Consider the following 17,655-nt stretch of genomic DNA (forward strand, 5'->3'; position numbering starts at 1 on the left):
TATAAGTCTTGACACAATATTTAGTTAACAGCAGCAGAGAGGGTGCGACCTCAATTTGGTTCAATTTCGTAATATATTTGCGTATTTTATATTTTCAATTGGGGTAAAAATGTAACATAATAAAATAAACTAACCCAATTAGAGAAGCCTCCGCTTGGTTATAACATTTTGATTTTAACGTTATTTACGTTATTTAATCGTTTTTTGACGAAGGTTTATTTCGGCATTTGTACCCTACCGAAAAGTGGTCCGTTCACCCTCTCTTCTGCTGGACCTAAAGGTTATTGCTTGCCCATAAGAGTTTCTGAGGTAAGCAATACATTACATGTTAATTTACCAGAGTTTGTAGAATATTATAATCGGCTTGAAACCCTTGCTGTTATATACCCTTCGTCTTTGGCTCGCAGTGGCTTGGGTTCAGGACTAATTTAAAATTAAGTATATTTCTGGTATAAAAAAACCCACTTTACCCTACTTTAGGAGCGGATAGAGCGATACTTTTAATGAGTCCGCCTGATTTTGAGTTAGAACCCTTGGCACTAGTTAGTGGATGTAGTTGGAATAGATATAATAAAAGGGGTCACGCTGCCAGGCAAAGTGAGCGAGTAAGTCCCAGAAAACTCCACCATTTTTAACCGGAATGCAGAAAACGACTATGCCCTGAGACTATTTTCCTGAGAGTATATTGATGCAAGTAGAGCGATAATAGTTTGAGTAGCTTGAAATGATCCTTCGATCTACCTGCGTAAGTCAGCGAGTTAAGATTCAGGCAAAATTTATTTCTGAAACAAACACAATCATCTTTATGGAACATTACCCCAAAGTTTGCTTTCAGAACCTTCTATGGGTACAAAGGAGATGTGAACATGTTTACATTTTCTTAATGTACAACATACAATAATGGGCAAAGGTTACGCACACTATGTAAATATACACAATATTCGACAAAAGTTATACACCCGATTTAGCTATACATAACACGGAGGAGTAGAACATAACAATATTTTAAACGGAGCCACTGACGCAGATATATGTTACATAAAAATGGTACCATTGACAGTTATAACACAATACACATACTACGAAGTCATTTTAAGAAGTATTTTAATGCAAACCATGTTGATATGAAAAAACATTCAGATGGAGTAGCCAAAGTCAAGAAGGATATTGTGAGAACGATTTTTAAATGCCCGAGCGCCTCTAGTTTCATTTGCAATATACACTGAAGTCCTCTGCATAAAGTGTAATTTTCATTTAGGACTAAGTCTGTACCACTTGATGAGAATTTGTGTAAACTTGTGCTGACGGACGGACATCGAGTGACGTCAGACAAAATTAAAAAAATGCATACGTTCTTCTTCGACACAAAATAGTCTTTGTTTTGTTATTGTCTAGTTACATTAAAGTCTTTGTGACATGTTTCCTCACATGATAGCTTCTAAATTGTGCTTATGTTCACCTTAATACACATTAATCAATCCATTCCCACACTCATACCCGAAAGGTAAAACCCACAAGAACCTGACGTATCATTGGTAAAGCAGAACATAATAGATTTGCATTGATTTAGTGTATGCAAGATAAGTACATAGCCAATACCACCTTTAATTCATATATAATGTGCTGTTACATAAGTGAATGATTGCTAGCTATGGAAACATGTGTGCAGAGAGAGAGAGAGAGAGAGAGAGAGAATCTGCGACATGAGGTAATCTTCTTCGGAATGCATACACATCTAACTAGGAATTGTATAGTTGTTAGATCTTTATTTTTGAGTAACTGAAATATGATATACTTATATGGTTCCAACCGCTAAAAAGATGTTGTAAGTGGGAGGTATATATATCACGTGACTGTATGACCTCTGATGTCACTGACATGTAGGTTGCGAGAGTTATGTCACGTGACTAGGAATGCAAATGACCAGATCCAGGTCAAATTTCAGCAACTATGTACTTGCTTCTCGTCTGTCAGCGTATTAAAGACATAACAAATGCTATGATCGCAATTTCTGAGAAAATAAATCATATTCCTATATATTTCATGCAGGTATATTTTGATGAAAGGTCGTTCAAGTTTGCTGGGCCGGCTAGTAAGCGGCTACTACATGCCGACACCAAATGGTGTCGGCGAATTCCAACTTTTCGGTAGAGAATGGACTCTGACCCTGCACCCCAACATAAATGTCCAAGTATCAAAATATGTTGGCAAGGGTCAGAGGGAACTCAGACTATAGGGAAGCAAGATAATACCCGGAAGTACACTTGCTTCGTGACGCGATATGAGAACAAACAATACGTTTCAAGGGCATGTGCACACACATATATCCCCGCAAAAGTAATGATTCAGAATTCTAGTTGAAAAGCGTGATTGGCAGAGTAAACCAGTTGGAGATGATAATGTATTTATTGCATTATTTTACATGGCAATATATTAAATCTAGTGACAATAAAGCATCTGACTTTGAATGTGCATCTAAACTATTTCCCATTTAGGGTCATCACATTATGAAATTTATTCAACTCAAAGGGTGGGTTGGTGTCGAGGTTGACACCTTTTACCTAAGGACAGTCATTATACAGGTGATGACGGATAGCGCGCAGCCGACAGAGTCTAGTTTGCCTTTTAGCCAATCATTTGTTAGGCGGTAGAGAGGGAGAGTTTCAGCCATATTTTGCATTTTATAAAACTCGAAAGCACGTGCTTCATCTGAAATGACAAAATATAAAATACGATTGAAATTGCATTAATACTAATACATCCTACCCAATACAGAAACACCCTTAGATCAATTCCGTTGCAATTCTGCTGTAATGGTTCACTCTTCGTACACTGTTACTCCGACAAAAATCCCATTCGGGTGTTTAAAAGACTAGTTTGGCACAAAGTAAACCATCAACATATCATGACCAGCTTTTTTCGAATTTCAAAAACTTTAATAAATTTTTTAAAAAAAGTTAAGACATGGAAAACAATGGCAAAGAAACTCATCAAAATGATATTGAATAATACTATGCATTATTTAGAACGCTTGTATGGCATCTAGCATATGTGTCTTGATGTGTGTGACTATTATAATCTTGAATTCCAGTACAGAAGTGTTGCGTTGAGATATGTGCCGCCCAGCTTTGAGACTGAAGAAAGAGGAATAAGGCGCATACGAAAGGTTGTTTCTATGTCATTGTTCTCGAGCGAAGCTTAAATCCTCATTTAATGATTAGTTTTGCCATTATTCAAGGGAGTGTCCTTGCTACAAAAAGTATCACGAGCTTGACGGTGAATTTTCTGTCACGGTTATTTGCAATATCTTTAAACCGCGTCAATCGTGTGTACTTGTTGTTGACATGTTGCTAGGGGAGGGAAGCAGTCACGTGGGCTGGGAAGTGGTTAGCACTAAACATAACTAAGGAATACCCTTTTAACATTAAATATTTCGGTAGCGTGTTCTATTTTATTTTTGTTGCCATTCTGCGCAACGATCATAGAATGTCCCCACTAGAACATACAATAGCGGCACATTTTTTATTTAGTATATGTTACTATTTTCACCATTTTTTTTTGGTTAGTGCATCAAACTATTTGTGGTCCTTGAAGGCTAGTGTTTCAAACAGCGACTGATGATACCGGGATGAGCCAGAAATCACATCTTAAAATCTATCAGACGAATCGAACGCTCCCGTGCAGTCGTTAATACTAGCGTACAAGTATATTTCATTTTCAATGGATGACTACACAATGCCTATAAGAACAAGATGGTTTATCAATGACAAAGCTTGGAAAGGATAGTTAACCAAAGACGCGGGGAGGATCAACGTATGTAAATGTATGAAGAATTACTTGAGAATATTAGTCATGAAATTCGCTGTTCGGAAGGCATTGTAAATATAGTATCCTGGAGTCCTCATTATTGACTCACTTTCAAGAGCATGAGAAGTATACGCCATTCATAATGATACCTCTTATTTAATTTGAAACAGTAGTTATTTTAGAACATCAGAATATCGAATACATTGATTTATTTCTTCATACGCTTCTTGATATACTTTGAACCTTTTATCGGAAAGTTCGTCTATTATGTTACCTGTTTTGGCGCACCTCACGAGTCTCCTTCTGCCTGTGGCACCGTTATGCATATGCTGAGGTAAAAAATTATATCGCAGAGCAATCACCAGTGGCACGTAGGAGTTTATAGTAAAGTTACATAAAGAAGCGGTTATTATATTCAATAAAGCTAATAAATCAAATTGGGAAAAACTCACGATACTATTATAATGAAAGTCTTGTAAAAAGTAAAAGTAAATTGAGCTTATGACCTATTTCCAAATCTTAATTGGGATCATGAATATACCAAACCCCAATTTAATTGGCAGCATGAATATACCAAACCCCCAATTTAATTGGCAGCATGAATATACCAAACCTCCAATTTAATTGGCACCATGAATATACCAAACCCCAATTTAATTGGCAGCATGAATATACCAAACCCCAATTTAATTGGCAGCATGAATATACCAAACCCCCAATTTAATTGGCAGCATGAATATACCAAACCCCCAATTTAATTGGCACCATGAATATACCAAACCCCCAATTTAATTGGCACCATGAATATACCAAGCCCCAGTCCTTGAATTGATGTTTTTTAACAATAAAAGTGTCTTACGTTATCCAGATCTTGTTTCCATAGAAGTGCAAATTATCTAAACAGAAGACAGAGTTACAGGAGAAGAATTTATCTTTCATTTGACTTTCATTCCTATCATTATGAAACAAATCAAAAACGAAATTGGGACAAATACGTTAAATACCCAGATTCTCTTAAAGGATGATTGAAAATAGATTCTTGCTGTAAACCTGTTTATGTATAGAGATCTATAACATGCGGAGTAGCAGACTGGATGCATATTATGGCGGAAATTTGACTTCCTCCATCAGAATGGTTAGTGAAGATTTTTATGAGTTGTTGCTAACTGCGAAAAGAGAATAGTGAACTCGAGTTTACTTCACTGTATTTATATTTTGTTTAGTTTGCAACTGATGATAATAGGTTTTTGACATATTTTTAGTATGTGTGACATTATATTGATCATTGTAAGCAAATGTGGTTATTACGTCATGAAGAGATGAGTTCTTACAAGAACCAGGAGTTTATGACACCGCGTCAAAACATTGTGTGGTGCGATAGCCAAAAAGTTCACCATGCAATGTAATTGCCTAGTGCGCTGTATATGAACATAGTGGCTAATCAGCATTGTTGTTTCAAATACTGTGATTAAATGCATTTGCGAATTGTTTTTACGATCAAATGAGATTACGTAAATCCTTTCATAGTGTTTAGACGTCTTGGCATGACTGCAGTTTCGTGACATCTTTAGTGAGATAATAAGGTTCAAATATACAATTTCGTAATTTGATTATTAAAACAGGTAACCAGATTTTTCGCACTGGTGTTCCATAATACGAAGTCCCCCTCCCCCAATGGTGTAAATTAAGGTACTTTAAAAATTTACCCTGTAATTTCTCAACCTAACAACTAATGTTATGTTGAAACAGGAACATGAGATTTACCACAATTATTTCTCGGATTTCACTCACAAGTTGCAGAGTTTGAACAGGAATGGAAAGGTTCAGGCTCAGAAAGTTAGAAGTCCAAGATTAAAATGTTTGGCAAATTCTTTGAGTACATGTATCGTCTCACCTTGTTATACTACCGTGTTTTGATAGTGTCTGAAACTCGAGAGAGAACGTATACCAAGCCATGATATGAGATACTTTCTTTAACACAGGGGGCCCCGAGTGGCCGAGTGGTCTAAAGCGATTTCCGTTACGGATCACTGCCATCTCACCTATGTCTGCGTGGGTTCGTGTCTAGGATTCGGCCAATGTGGATATGTGAGAAAGCTTGCCAGTAGCTTCTCGTAGGTCGGTGGTTCTTCCCGGGGTTTTCCCAGGTTCTTCCTGCACCATTAATACTGGCCGCCATGCATAGCCTATCGTGTGCTGAAAAATGGCGTTAAACCCCACAACAACAACAATAACTTTAACACAGGTCAACAATGGGTCATACTGGCAGAAGAAATTGTCCTACCATTATCAGTTGTTAATTGAAACAAAAGTACAGTTACATGCCATTGCATGAACAAACTCCAGTTCGCTAATTATCTTGTTTCCATTCGGTTTGTCTTCCTAAATATTCTTCCTAACAATTCTGAAATAGCAGATCAAAGTCCCACTGTATTTGGCAGCAGGTCAGCTATTGTGAGTGTGACGGCAACGAGAACTTTAGTGGAAAACTGCATCAGCAATACTGTTTAGAATACTGTACCGCATTATAAATTTTCAGTATATATATATATATATATATATATATATATATATATAAGAAACATACACTTTTACGATATATTTCATAATTAAACAATCATCGTCTCCATTTTTCTTATTTAGATCAAGATTTTAAGATTTTCTATCTGACGACCAGCGCTTTTACTTTCACAGTAAATTTTAAATCAGTCTTTAAGAGAATATTAATGTTCATTTGGCCTGTACACTTTTTTAAAACTTGCAGATAATGGCAGATGATAATAAATTGAAATTAAAACCTTCATCTATAACATTATATATTTTGGCCCAGATTGCTTGGACTAGAACAGAAAGAGCTATTAAGGATTCGTTAGTTTTAAATTAGTAATACAGTACATACATTGTTTTTGTAAAAGGTCTGACGCCAAATCGTACACTTTTGTACGTGCACCTAAATAAGTTTACTATAATGCCATTATATTCCTAGTTTGATTATTTTAGATTCTGAGACAAAATCACTACCAAAATCACACACACACACACACACACACACACACACATATATATATATATATATATATATATATATATATATATATATATATATTTATATATATATATATATATACGTTTGGAATGCTATATTATGTTTTACTACGTAATTTTTTTTCTAACATCGTTTCCCTGCTCTATTGATCTTGCACTGCAAACTTTATATTTACCAGAATATATGAACTGTGTGGTGTAATATGTAGAATAAGATTCGTGTGATATGTTTCTGAACAAGTGAAATAATACATGAACCATCTGACAAGGTATCATTTCTTGAAAAATGAGTAGAAGGAACTATATCACTGTTTGTGCATCCTTTGCAGCAATAGCTAACGCTTCGAAAGGAGTGAGAGGTATCACTATGAAAGGGGTACATTTCTTAGAAGGTGAGCGCAGGTGATTAGTTAATTGAAGCAGATGACTCCATTGTATATAGCAAAATTACAATATTGTTTGTATTGAATTAAGTAGGCCAGGCTTATCAACCGGATCAGAAGATGCATTGCGAGCGCGGCGGAAGGAGTTAGTGACGTAATTGTTACATTCTCGAAAATATGTTAAACTGTAAATGTATGTCGACGCTTGGACCAGAATCAACACCCAATATAACTATTTCATAACTCCTAGTTTTGGAATTTTAATAGAAGTCATAGTCAATGTAAGAGCTACAAACATGTACTGCTCGTTAGGTGATTGTTAACGCCAACACATAGAGTTGTCTAAACGGATTGATCCCATTGCCTTGGTTTGGAGTGAAATCAAAAGCCCACAAAGCATAGCTTTCTGCGTAATGGTCGTACGTAATACCGTGACTGGTGTTGGTTCCTAACTGTCCGGTGGCTTCGTACAGGGACAAGTACGATCTCAAGTAATTCTTCTGAGCAAAGTTAGGTTCGAAAGGCCGGGTACACAAGGTTTTGCCATCGTCACTGACTTCGATTTTCTTAACACCAAAGTGCTTAAACTCAAAAGGAGTTTCACTGGAGGCTCCTTTGAAGGCTGAATTCTCGACCAAACCAAGGGTTAAGCGCTTGGGTAACTGACCTTGGAACAGACAATCTTCGATCAGGGAATGATGGTTAGCGGGAATGGTGAACGTTTTCACTTCCACGCGTCGTATCGGATAATTGGCGGTCGTTCTGCTCAACGTGAGACTGATGTCGTTTCCCACTCTAGGTGACACTTTCACGCGTCGTACGTAGAGTCTGGCTTCCTCGGTGACAGTTTTGCAATTGGCAGCAGCAGCATTAGTCAGCAAATGGAAAGTGGAACTACTATGATTGGGTCTTAGGCGGACATCTACAAACAGTTCAGCAAATATTTATATTGCAACCACATGTCAAGATGGAAACGATCAATCAGTTTTAAACAACTACTGCAAGTAATTTTCTCTTCACGCTCCTTAAAACCCACATTGTTCTCATCTAAGGTGTTAAACTTGTTTGGTGTGCCAGGTTTCCATACCACACAAGCATCCAGATGGGTGTTCTTGGCTTCTTTTCCGTACGTCATGAGATTTTCCCGGTACGTTCTATAAGGGTAAGTATCCATGCTACTGCTGATCAGTTTGTTATTCAAATACAAATCCACTGAGCTGAATAAGGAATGTACGAAATTGTTGACGGGAGCTAGTACCTCATCCCCATCAAGGTCCGTATTGTCTTGATCTACAACTTTCACTTTCATTTACAAGTAACTGCTATTCAGATCGATGTAATCTTCGGGCATTCCTTTGATTTCAAAATCGATGGAGGCTGAGTCCTTGACAGAGGAAACGGGATGAAATTCGACCCACTGGGATTCTTGCATCGTCATCATGGCTAGTGGCATAGCAAACATATCCAGTTCCGACTTGGAACAGGCACAAGACACTCGGTGCATCATTTTTTCTGTCTCTGTGATTTAATAACCAAAGTCTCGGACGGTTTTTCTTTTCTTAGCCTTTCTAACTTTAGAAGTGTGAAATCTTGTGAAGGGGTGTTTTCTTCGTCGTCTCTTTCTGTCTTGTTGCGTAAGGGAAACAGGAATGCCTGGCTCGGCAGCATGCAGGGCATTTATAGGCGTTTCTTGTCGGCTCAAAATGTCTTTGCCCATTTGCTGCAAGACAAAGGGATTGTACCTTTCAAAAGGTTCAAACAACATTCGCACACGGTATCGATGACATCTTTGGAGGCCGTTTGAATGATTTGTTTCCACATGGGTGGAGAAGATTTGGACAGGACAGACATGTCCCAATGTTTGACTAAACGAAGAGGCTGTCCTTTTCTTTTCTTTCTTTGGGTTTAGAAAAGGAATGTTTTCTGTGGGGTGACATCTTTGGGTCTGCAGGAGCACAAAAACCTCCGATACCCATATTTTGTCTCAGGCCTTTTTTTATACTGGAACGCGTCGCCACTGATTGTCTATACGTCGTATCAACTTGATGACAGGCATCACACGTCATGAAGGGGTTCACAAAGGACTAAATCGAGACAGTTCTTGCTTGGACAAATCCAGTAAGCTCTGTAACATGCCCGATGTCTCTTGGACTTTTATTTTGTGAGCAGGTACTTTGTGAGCAGCGGCCGCGGCCACTGCGGCTAAAGAGGAGGAGGGTGTCACCACTGGAGGAGAAGTTCTTGGAGACATGGGCTTCCAAGGTGCCATCGACGGTGAAGTGGATGAACCTGAAGCTACCGTCGTTGCAGGTCGTGGCTTGCGAATGTAAGATTGCGTCCTGGCTGAAGTGCCTCTCTTGCGACTTGGAGCTGTTTTCTGTGGGCTTTTCTTTTTCTGTGGACTTCTCTGTTTCGTTTTCTGGGGGCTTTTTTCTTATGATGTTGTGACCTGGTCTTGACACAATTGCTCTTTTTCTTCTTGAGGCTTCTTTTAACTTTTTTGGGAGTGGCTGTTTTCTTGGGGAGACCTTTGGGAGCATTAGGATCCCATCTTAAGAGGGAGCGAATGATGGCACCTCCTAGAGTACCGCTTCCTCCAGGTTTCAGAATGATTTGCCTTTTGGTTTGAGTGTCAATGCGGGGATCGGCCAGTTCGGTCAAATCAACATTTTTCTATCAAAAAAGCGTTTGGTTTGATGAGGAATCTGAATGATGCCTTGCAGTAATTGACGTGCTGTCACCGTAAACCATCGTAAGACTTCTTTGAGACTGGCTTCTAAGACACGAGAACGTATTTGTGGATTTTTCTCGCGACTGGTGCCATACAAGGCACGAATCAATTTGACGGGAAGATGAGACTGAAGAGACGTCATGTTGACGCTGTGTGTGACATACGAAAAGTGTCCGAGGTTTTTAATGATTTTTTGGATTAAATCGAGGACAGAGACATGTATAGGACAGGCCCTCCGTCTTGACACCAGTGGTGAAACAAATGGGTACGAAATTGCAAATAACCGGGTGTAGTGGGTTTCAAATCGACGAATAAATATGCGTGTGGAGTTTGAGTGGTATCGTCGTACGCCTGAGTTAGCCAAGGCGTTCATAACTGTTTGGCTAAGACTTGTACTTGCGATTCATCTCCAGGGCTTTTAAACAAGACGACATAATGAGCATTGAGACTGATGGTGCGATGGGCTTTACTTTGTTGAAACAAATTTTGAGTGATGTAAATGACACTGGCATTACGATGATGCCATTTGCGCGTAAACCAAAGTTTAATTTCTTCTTCGTCTTCTCCTAACATGTCGTCGAAAATGACCAGATGACTTTGACGGGGGTCAGACAAGATTCTGTCCTCTTCGTTAGGAATGCCTTCCACAAACACGATGGAATCGCCTTGACTTTCTCGCAAGAGACTGTACGCCGATTGCCACACTTTGTAACACCATACGATTCGTTGAGGTAGACATTCGATCAATTGATGTTTATGTTCAATCAAACGTTTGACAAATTTGGTTTTGCCTCAACCGCTAGGTCCAGCAATGAGCATGTTAAAGGGATGTCGAATATATAGAGCCTCCCAGCTGGTACTATCTAAGTGCTCGTCAATGACTTAGAAAGTGGAGGAAGAGGGAGCAGAGACAGTAGAGGTTGCCATAGTGTCAGGAATGTCGGTTTTGACACAAAAACAGACGAGACAAGAGTTTGTATACTTTTTTCAGGACCCGTTTATTGATGTTTTAAAAATAAACACGAAAGAGTAAAATACATAAAAGCCAAAGGCTTAAGTACAACTATAAAATGCGCATTAAAACGATCAAAGTGGAATAGAAGCAAGTCTCTGTAGAACATGTGTTGGCTAACTAAGATGTCCCAGGGACAGGATGGAATGTCCTTACAGGTTTTGCAAGGGGTAATGTCACAAAACTGTCCTCCCGAAAGGGTCTTTCAGTAATGTCCATGACCAGTTCTTCTTGTACTATCACTAACACAGGTTGAAAAGTGACTTTTTGCCTTGGACGTTGGAAGGAAGGATCACAACTCTCGAGCATACTGGACCATTTATTGGGTCCAAGCCTCAAAACCCTATTTTTTCCAGCCACGTACATCTGTCTATTGGGGGTGTAAGTCACAAGCTACACACACATCCTCATACACGTCTACGGTACCTAAACGTTGACGAATCTTTTTTCCCCGTAGAGGTCGAAAAGTATCTGGATGAAAACACAAGGCTTTGAGCAAATTGAGTCTCTCGTGACCATTTAAAGCCATTTGGGTGGTAAGTACTTTCGTAAAGAGTCCACAAGGAATCGGCTGGTAAACTAAATCCCAGAAAACAAGTCATTAAGACACACACCACACGTCGACCCAAAGTCAACGGAAACATTTCTTGCAATAAGTGATTTTAATCATCCACTGTTTGAATACTGTTATTGAGTTCCTTCTACGGAAACTGTTGAATCTCCTTTGATAAAAGCCTTGGCATGGTAGCCTGTTTTTATACCCTCTTTTTTTCGGAAGCAATCAATGTACTTTCTGCCCAGAGATATTCGTTCTCCAGTTGGGAATCTAAAAGCTTTAACACTAACCTACAGTTCAGAGTTCGTTCAGAAGTTTCCTCTTAAACTAAGCAGATGTTGCATAAAAGATTGTTGTAATCCTTCAACTCTTCTTCCACATTTCGTTGCAGTAGGTGTATCTCGAAGTAACAAAATTCATGAACATGTTGATCCTTCTCGACTTCGAAGTGTTTAACAAGGTCTGACCACTGCAACTCTTTCTCATGAATCAGTGCTCTTATAGCATCAAGGTACCAGTAGTTTAAACACCGGTGACGTAACGGATGCAATTGTTCTTTACATTTCGCTTGTATTTTGACCAGTTCTCGAACGTTCTCTTGTAAAGTATCCATGATTAAGTCAGTCAGTATTATTGTATTTACAATCTTCTCCTAGAGCGAAAGTAACCAACACAGTGAGTAATTTCTGGTTACTGCCATTCAGGGCAACGTCCAAGAATATCAATGAAATCTTCTAATCTAAACAGTCTAAAGCAGAATAATAGGATGAACGCACTCTTGATCCAGAGAAATCCAACACATTTGTTGACTTCTTTCACTTTCCTCTTGTGAATTTCTCGACACAAAAGTTCTACAGTCACCCGTTGAGATTTTGCTCTCGCAAGTCCCTGCCAAACTTCCTTGTAGATCTTCTCTTGCAGTTCTATCGATAATGATTCAATATAATTTTTTTCAGTGGGGTTTAAATACTGATCTCAGTGGTGTCCAACATTTGACTCCTAGCCAGTCTGGTTTCTTCAACGACATGGTAGGCCAGTTCAGTGACTTGGTCCCACTAAAGGCAAGTAGTGACAATTCAGAGACCGTCGAACATGTTTCAGGTAGGCTGAATCTTGTTTTTCCCACTAGTGTAGTGACACACTGCAACTGAAGCACTTGACTTTATTCCCTTCACCAAAGTATAAAAATCCGGCTCTGGCTAATTATTCAGGGCTTGGTCCTCCCAGATACTTAGGCCATTTTCCTTTGAGCGATTGAAGACGATTTTCAAAGTCGCAATATTCAGGCAAACGCACAGGGAACGACTATTCGTCTTTCACAGGTTCTCGATGAGGGTAGGGTGACATAGACAGGAGTTTGCTCAGGGCTGAATGACATCCGTAGGGTGGTAAACGTGAAGGTTGACATCCACGTTCACAATGAAACTCAGTAAAGTGTCCACGATGACTAGTGGCATCGCTTTCGCATCCGTCAGGTTTGACACGGAGAACATCACTTTCCATGATAGGGGTAGTTGTAGTAGTAGTGATAACAAAGTTCCCATGATGCTTTACTGCATCACTGAGGTCGCAGCTTACAGCATCGCTCACATCGCAAGGCTCAGCATCGCACTCCAGTTCAGAGGCCCTAAACTTGAATTATGCCTGTCTGAACTTGTTTTCTGTTTTTCTGAAAGTATTCATCTTGTTCGCTTGGTCTTGGTAGTCACAATGAACTATCGATCTTGCATATTGTCCCTTTTTATACTAGTCGCAATAAAGTCTGAAGCTTGTACATCGTTCCTTTTTTGTGTCTAGTTTTGGAAGTCTTCCTTTTCGTCTTCCTGGACAACGGTACTACCTTCTCTCAGGTACCGTCATAATTGTACCGTAGTGTAATGGGTGGAAAGGCCATAGAAAGGAAAGATAAGGACAATGCGGAGACCATCGAGTATGTTCCAGAATAGCTGGATCTTTATACATACATAGATACATTCGTAACTTCAGGCCGCAACCGAAACACTGTACTTCGTATCCCAATCCAATCTCAGGTCCCAAGTAGACAAATCCTATTCTAGCTAAAACATTCGAGGTAGGTAATCCATATCCCATCTGTGGGCCATTTTTTGAAACGTTTCCAATCGACGAACACAATCACAGTAGTCAGGTAAGAAGATCGGAAAATAGTAGGGTTTGAACCTGGAGTTCTCACTGGGTTTCTCACTCGATTCTTTCTGTGGCGAAGTCATCATTCTTGTTGGTGGCTATCCTCTCACAACCAATTTTTTATGCCGGCATGTCCATATGGCAAATGAAGTAATTGGGAAGACGCACTCGCTTCTGGTACACGATTTGATAGACTTTTTCCAAGGGTCGACTGACGATTTGGTGAGTGTGTAAACGTACAATCTTGTTCGGTTGATAGGTGGTCACTTTAAAATTTCCATCCTCTCCAGACTGCAAGGATCCTTTCAATACACCAATGTTTACCACTCGACTACACTTGGTGTGCACTTCTCCTTGTTTGTCTCGGTATTCATAGCCGTAATTTGTAGGACCGCCACTAGCGAAACTTAAAATCTTCTCGTCGGGGTGCTCGTCTGTCCAGACTCCTAAACGGTCTCCTTCGATGTCAGGGTGATGTTGACCCGACCGATCGATGTAAATGCAAAGTACAGGATGCGATCCCCTAACAGTTCTGAAGCTTCGTCGAATTTTAAGTGAGCATGGGCTGTCACGTTAGCCGCAATGAGGACATTTCCAAATTCGTCGGCTTGTACAAACTCCTTTTTTTTCGTAATTGACTAAGATCAAATCCTCGTCAACGACCTCCACGTGTTTCATGTATTTGGCGTTGTCGTGAATCATCTGGAAATAGCGGGAAGGTTCTGTCAAATATTCTGTCTTGGGTAATCACGGTCGTTGTGCCATTTTACCCCACAGGCAATTTAACATCACTTTGGCAAACGATCGCGTACCTTCGATTTTCTCAAAGTGGTCTAAAGTTATGCCTTTTTGTTTCCAGTATTTCTGTTTGAATGTCTTTTCATCTTTGGGAGTGTGTCACCAAGAAGGATAGCCACTCGCTTCTTGTTTCAGTTTGAAAAAGGCATCCGGATAGTCTGCGGAAATGCCTTTCTCCGTTGGGTCACCCTTGTGGTATTGTTGTGTCTTGGGAATGTGGTAAATTTCGTACACTTGTAACAGTTGATATCCCTTGTCCAGAGATTTAAACAATTCTGAGCTGATTCACGTTCCCGTCAAGGCGCTTTCTTCCTGGGTGTGCTGACAAGACTGGTCTTGGTTACACATTTCGGCACAAGTACGGCATAAAGGAAACATCGGTTTGCCTTGGCAATGGTGAGGTAACACGGTATGGTACAAGTCTGTGGGAGGCAAGACTTCGTATTGTCGAATGTTGTCCAGGTCGATGTGTTGCGTCAGCAATTTCAGGTTCCCTGCACGAAATCGACAATATTTGCACACGTAAGGATACAGCGAAGACACGTCCAAGTATTTGATTTCTTCTCATTTCTATTCCTCGACGTGGTACAGCGAACAGGCGGCATTTGTTCGTCCTCCATACAAACTATCCTATGGGTTCAGTGGGTCCACCAATTTGAAAATTTCCATGATGCGTTGAAACTCGGGATCAGTTTTCAAACGGTGATTGTACTCGTGTTCCCACATTTCCACCACTTGGCATCCTTGCTGTTCTAACTTCAAGCGTCGCTGACCAGTGGCCTGATACAAGTCTTCCATGGTTCGTTGTAAAAACTGATTTTTAGTGCCACATTACATTATTGGTAAGTATGCCTTGTCCACACGTGGGACACAATCTCAGCATTTGACAAGCACAGTTCTGCTGTGAACCTAGCTCGGGAAGGTCTTTTTCTCTTCGGTCGTAATAAAGAAGTTTGATACGTTTGTTTCAGACTTCTTAACTCTTTTAAAATGTCTAAAAGTATCGTGACTGTTTGACTTTCACTACCTTTATTCTTACCTGCTTCTTCTTCCTGTCGTTTTCTTCTTATTTCTTCTTGCTGTTGTTGAAGAAGAAAAGCTTGTTCTGCTTCCTTTTGCTGAAGTATAAATTTCTCCAATTCTTCTTTCTGTCTCTGTTTAAAATTCTCCACGTGTGGTAAAGAAGGAGAAGGTGGCGAACGTCGAAACATGCTCGCTTGCCGCTTGATGATATTTGATATTGCTTGATGCTCAAAGACTCAGCCTTACTGGCTTGACTGAATACTTTTCCGCCTTCCTGTCACCGGAGTTTTGGTCTCTTCCCCCTCTATCTTATTTGGTCCGCATATAAGAAACTACTCAAATATCAAATGCAATTTCTATCGTATCTCGGCTTGCAAAGTCGGGGCAGTCGCCATAACATTACATTTGATCATAAATGTTCTCTGTCATTATCCATGTCTCAGAAGGGATATCCGAGTGCACGTATCGAGCTTTTATCTCATATGTTTCATCTTAAAAGGCTCAACTCAATAAAGTTGGACTATAACTGTCGCAAAGTAAGTTTTCATGCAGGTTCATTTGACAACTTCATAAGGACAGGGCTTTACGACTAACTATATTTCCCATTTGTAGCGGATATCCAACGTATTGAATCTATTAGCTGGTCGGGTTATCTAGAAATTGTCTCACATACCTTATTCGATCGGGGATGATCTCACATGGCTAAGGGTATGTATCTGTACCAGCTCTTGCCTAAGGCATTATAATTGGGTAACGTATTTGAAGAATTGTTTATCTTCTAGTAAAATATATTTTTCAATAACAATTTACCAATCACAGGATTTGTCGCCAATCCGAACATCAAAGAGATCATTATATTCTAACTATTAGCTACGTAGGCGGAAAAGTTAGAGCTTTACAGCTAAAATGTTTTAGTCTGGAAGGGCTGTATTTGCGATAGTAATTCTCCAAAGGCATACTGGTAGGGTATTAGCAAAGACACATATTTCGCATTTGTAGGAGGATCGCATATCTTGCAACAGTTAGTTTAGTCATTTTGTATATTCAATAATATCAGCTTTTTTATCATAGCAAACACCATTTCGAAGATGCTTGATAACTGAACTTATTGCATGCATGCATGTGTGCGTGTCCTTGATAATTTCCATACACACCAACACCCAATGAATGTGAACGTTGTATATGTAAAACAGTTTGCTGTCGCAACTAAATTTTCTTCCTGTTTCGTCTGCACATGAGTGCCCAACCATAGTTATCAGCATGCATCCATTATCATTTGAACAGAGATTTGCTCACTTTTTCTTTCATGTTTTTGTTTTAAATGAAGTGTTCTTTGAGTATTCCATGTCATCTAGTGGACTTTTCCTAAGCTTAGTTGAGACAGGCACACATATTACATCTCGCGTACAAAGCAGAGCCACTGTGTTTGGTCTGTTCTCTATATGTATCTTTTATGAGAATTTCTATAATGTAAGATTTGGACATATTGTAATTTAATATATATATATATATATATATATATATATATATATATATATATATATATATATATATATATATATATATATATATATTGTGTCATTTCAGATGAATATAATATTCCTTCGGATAGTTTTTTTCCAGGGACTATATCCATTGTCAATATCGGGTAAGCATTAGCTCTTCAAAGTGGTTTGCTTTGCCTTTACCTTTTTCATCACAAGTAGGAAGTAAATTTGTGTTGCACGTTTTTGCATGCAGGCAAGACATAGGTATCACACATAATGTAACTGGTGTGGTGAACATTAGGGTTTTCATTATAAACCTCAGATTCAGTGTGGAAGTGCTGTTTACTTATAAATTCATGGACCTTTACCCTGCGTCCAAGTATTACGCACGGCGAAGATAACGTGAAATCTGTTGAAGATTTTGGTTCAGGTTCTAGTTCAATTCTTTATGCAGGCAATGTCAAATTATTGGAGGGATACCTATCATACTAGATAGGCAGGATATGACTGCCCATTCAACTTGATGGAAGGGATTAAGTGTCCAGAGCTCATTGGTAGATTTCAATTAAGTCTGGTGATCGTGCGCTCAACCTAGTGGAAATGTATTGCGTTTGTATTGCAACTTTTGAAGGTTTTATTAGGCTATTCATTAATTGCGTTGACCTATT

The 17,655-nt window shown here is 39.3% G+C and overlaps 1 protein-coding gene across 4 annotated transcripts in view; it reads left to right on the plus strand.

Moving 5' to 3' along the window:
- The first annotated feature begins 3,676 nt into the window (after positions 1-3,676).
- The window catches only part of LOC149772612 (uncharacterized), a 143,257-nt gene continuing 129,278 nt past the window's right edge, over positions 3,677-17,655 (plus strand). For 3 of the 4 annotated variants that reach the window (XM_089947546.1, XM_089947549.1, XM_089947550.1), the window contains exons 1-2: positions 3,677-3,823; positions 17,088-17,148. In XM_089947546.1, the coding sequence (XP_089803672.1) occupies positions 17,088-17,148 (61 nt within the window). In that variant the 5' untranslated portion in view covers positions 3,677-3,823. The remainder of the gene's footprint in view (positions 3,824-17,087; positions 17,149-17,655) is intronic. The other variant, XM_089947547.1, reaches the window with a different exon arrangement.

Source organism: Sinohyriopsis cumingii, unplaced genomic scaffold (genome assembly GCF_028554795.1).
Source record: "Sinohyriopsis cumingii isolate HCF-2022 unplaced genomic scaffold, ASM2855479v2 utg001339l, whole genome shotgun sequence".
NCBI lineage: Eukaryota > Metazoa > Mollusca > Bivalvia > Unionida > Unionidae > Sinohyriopsis > Sinohyriopsis cumingii.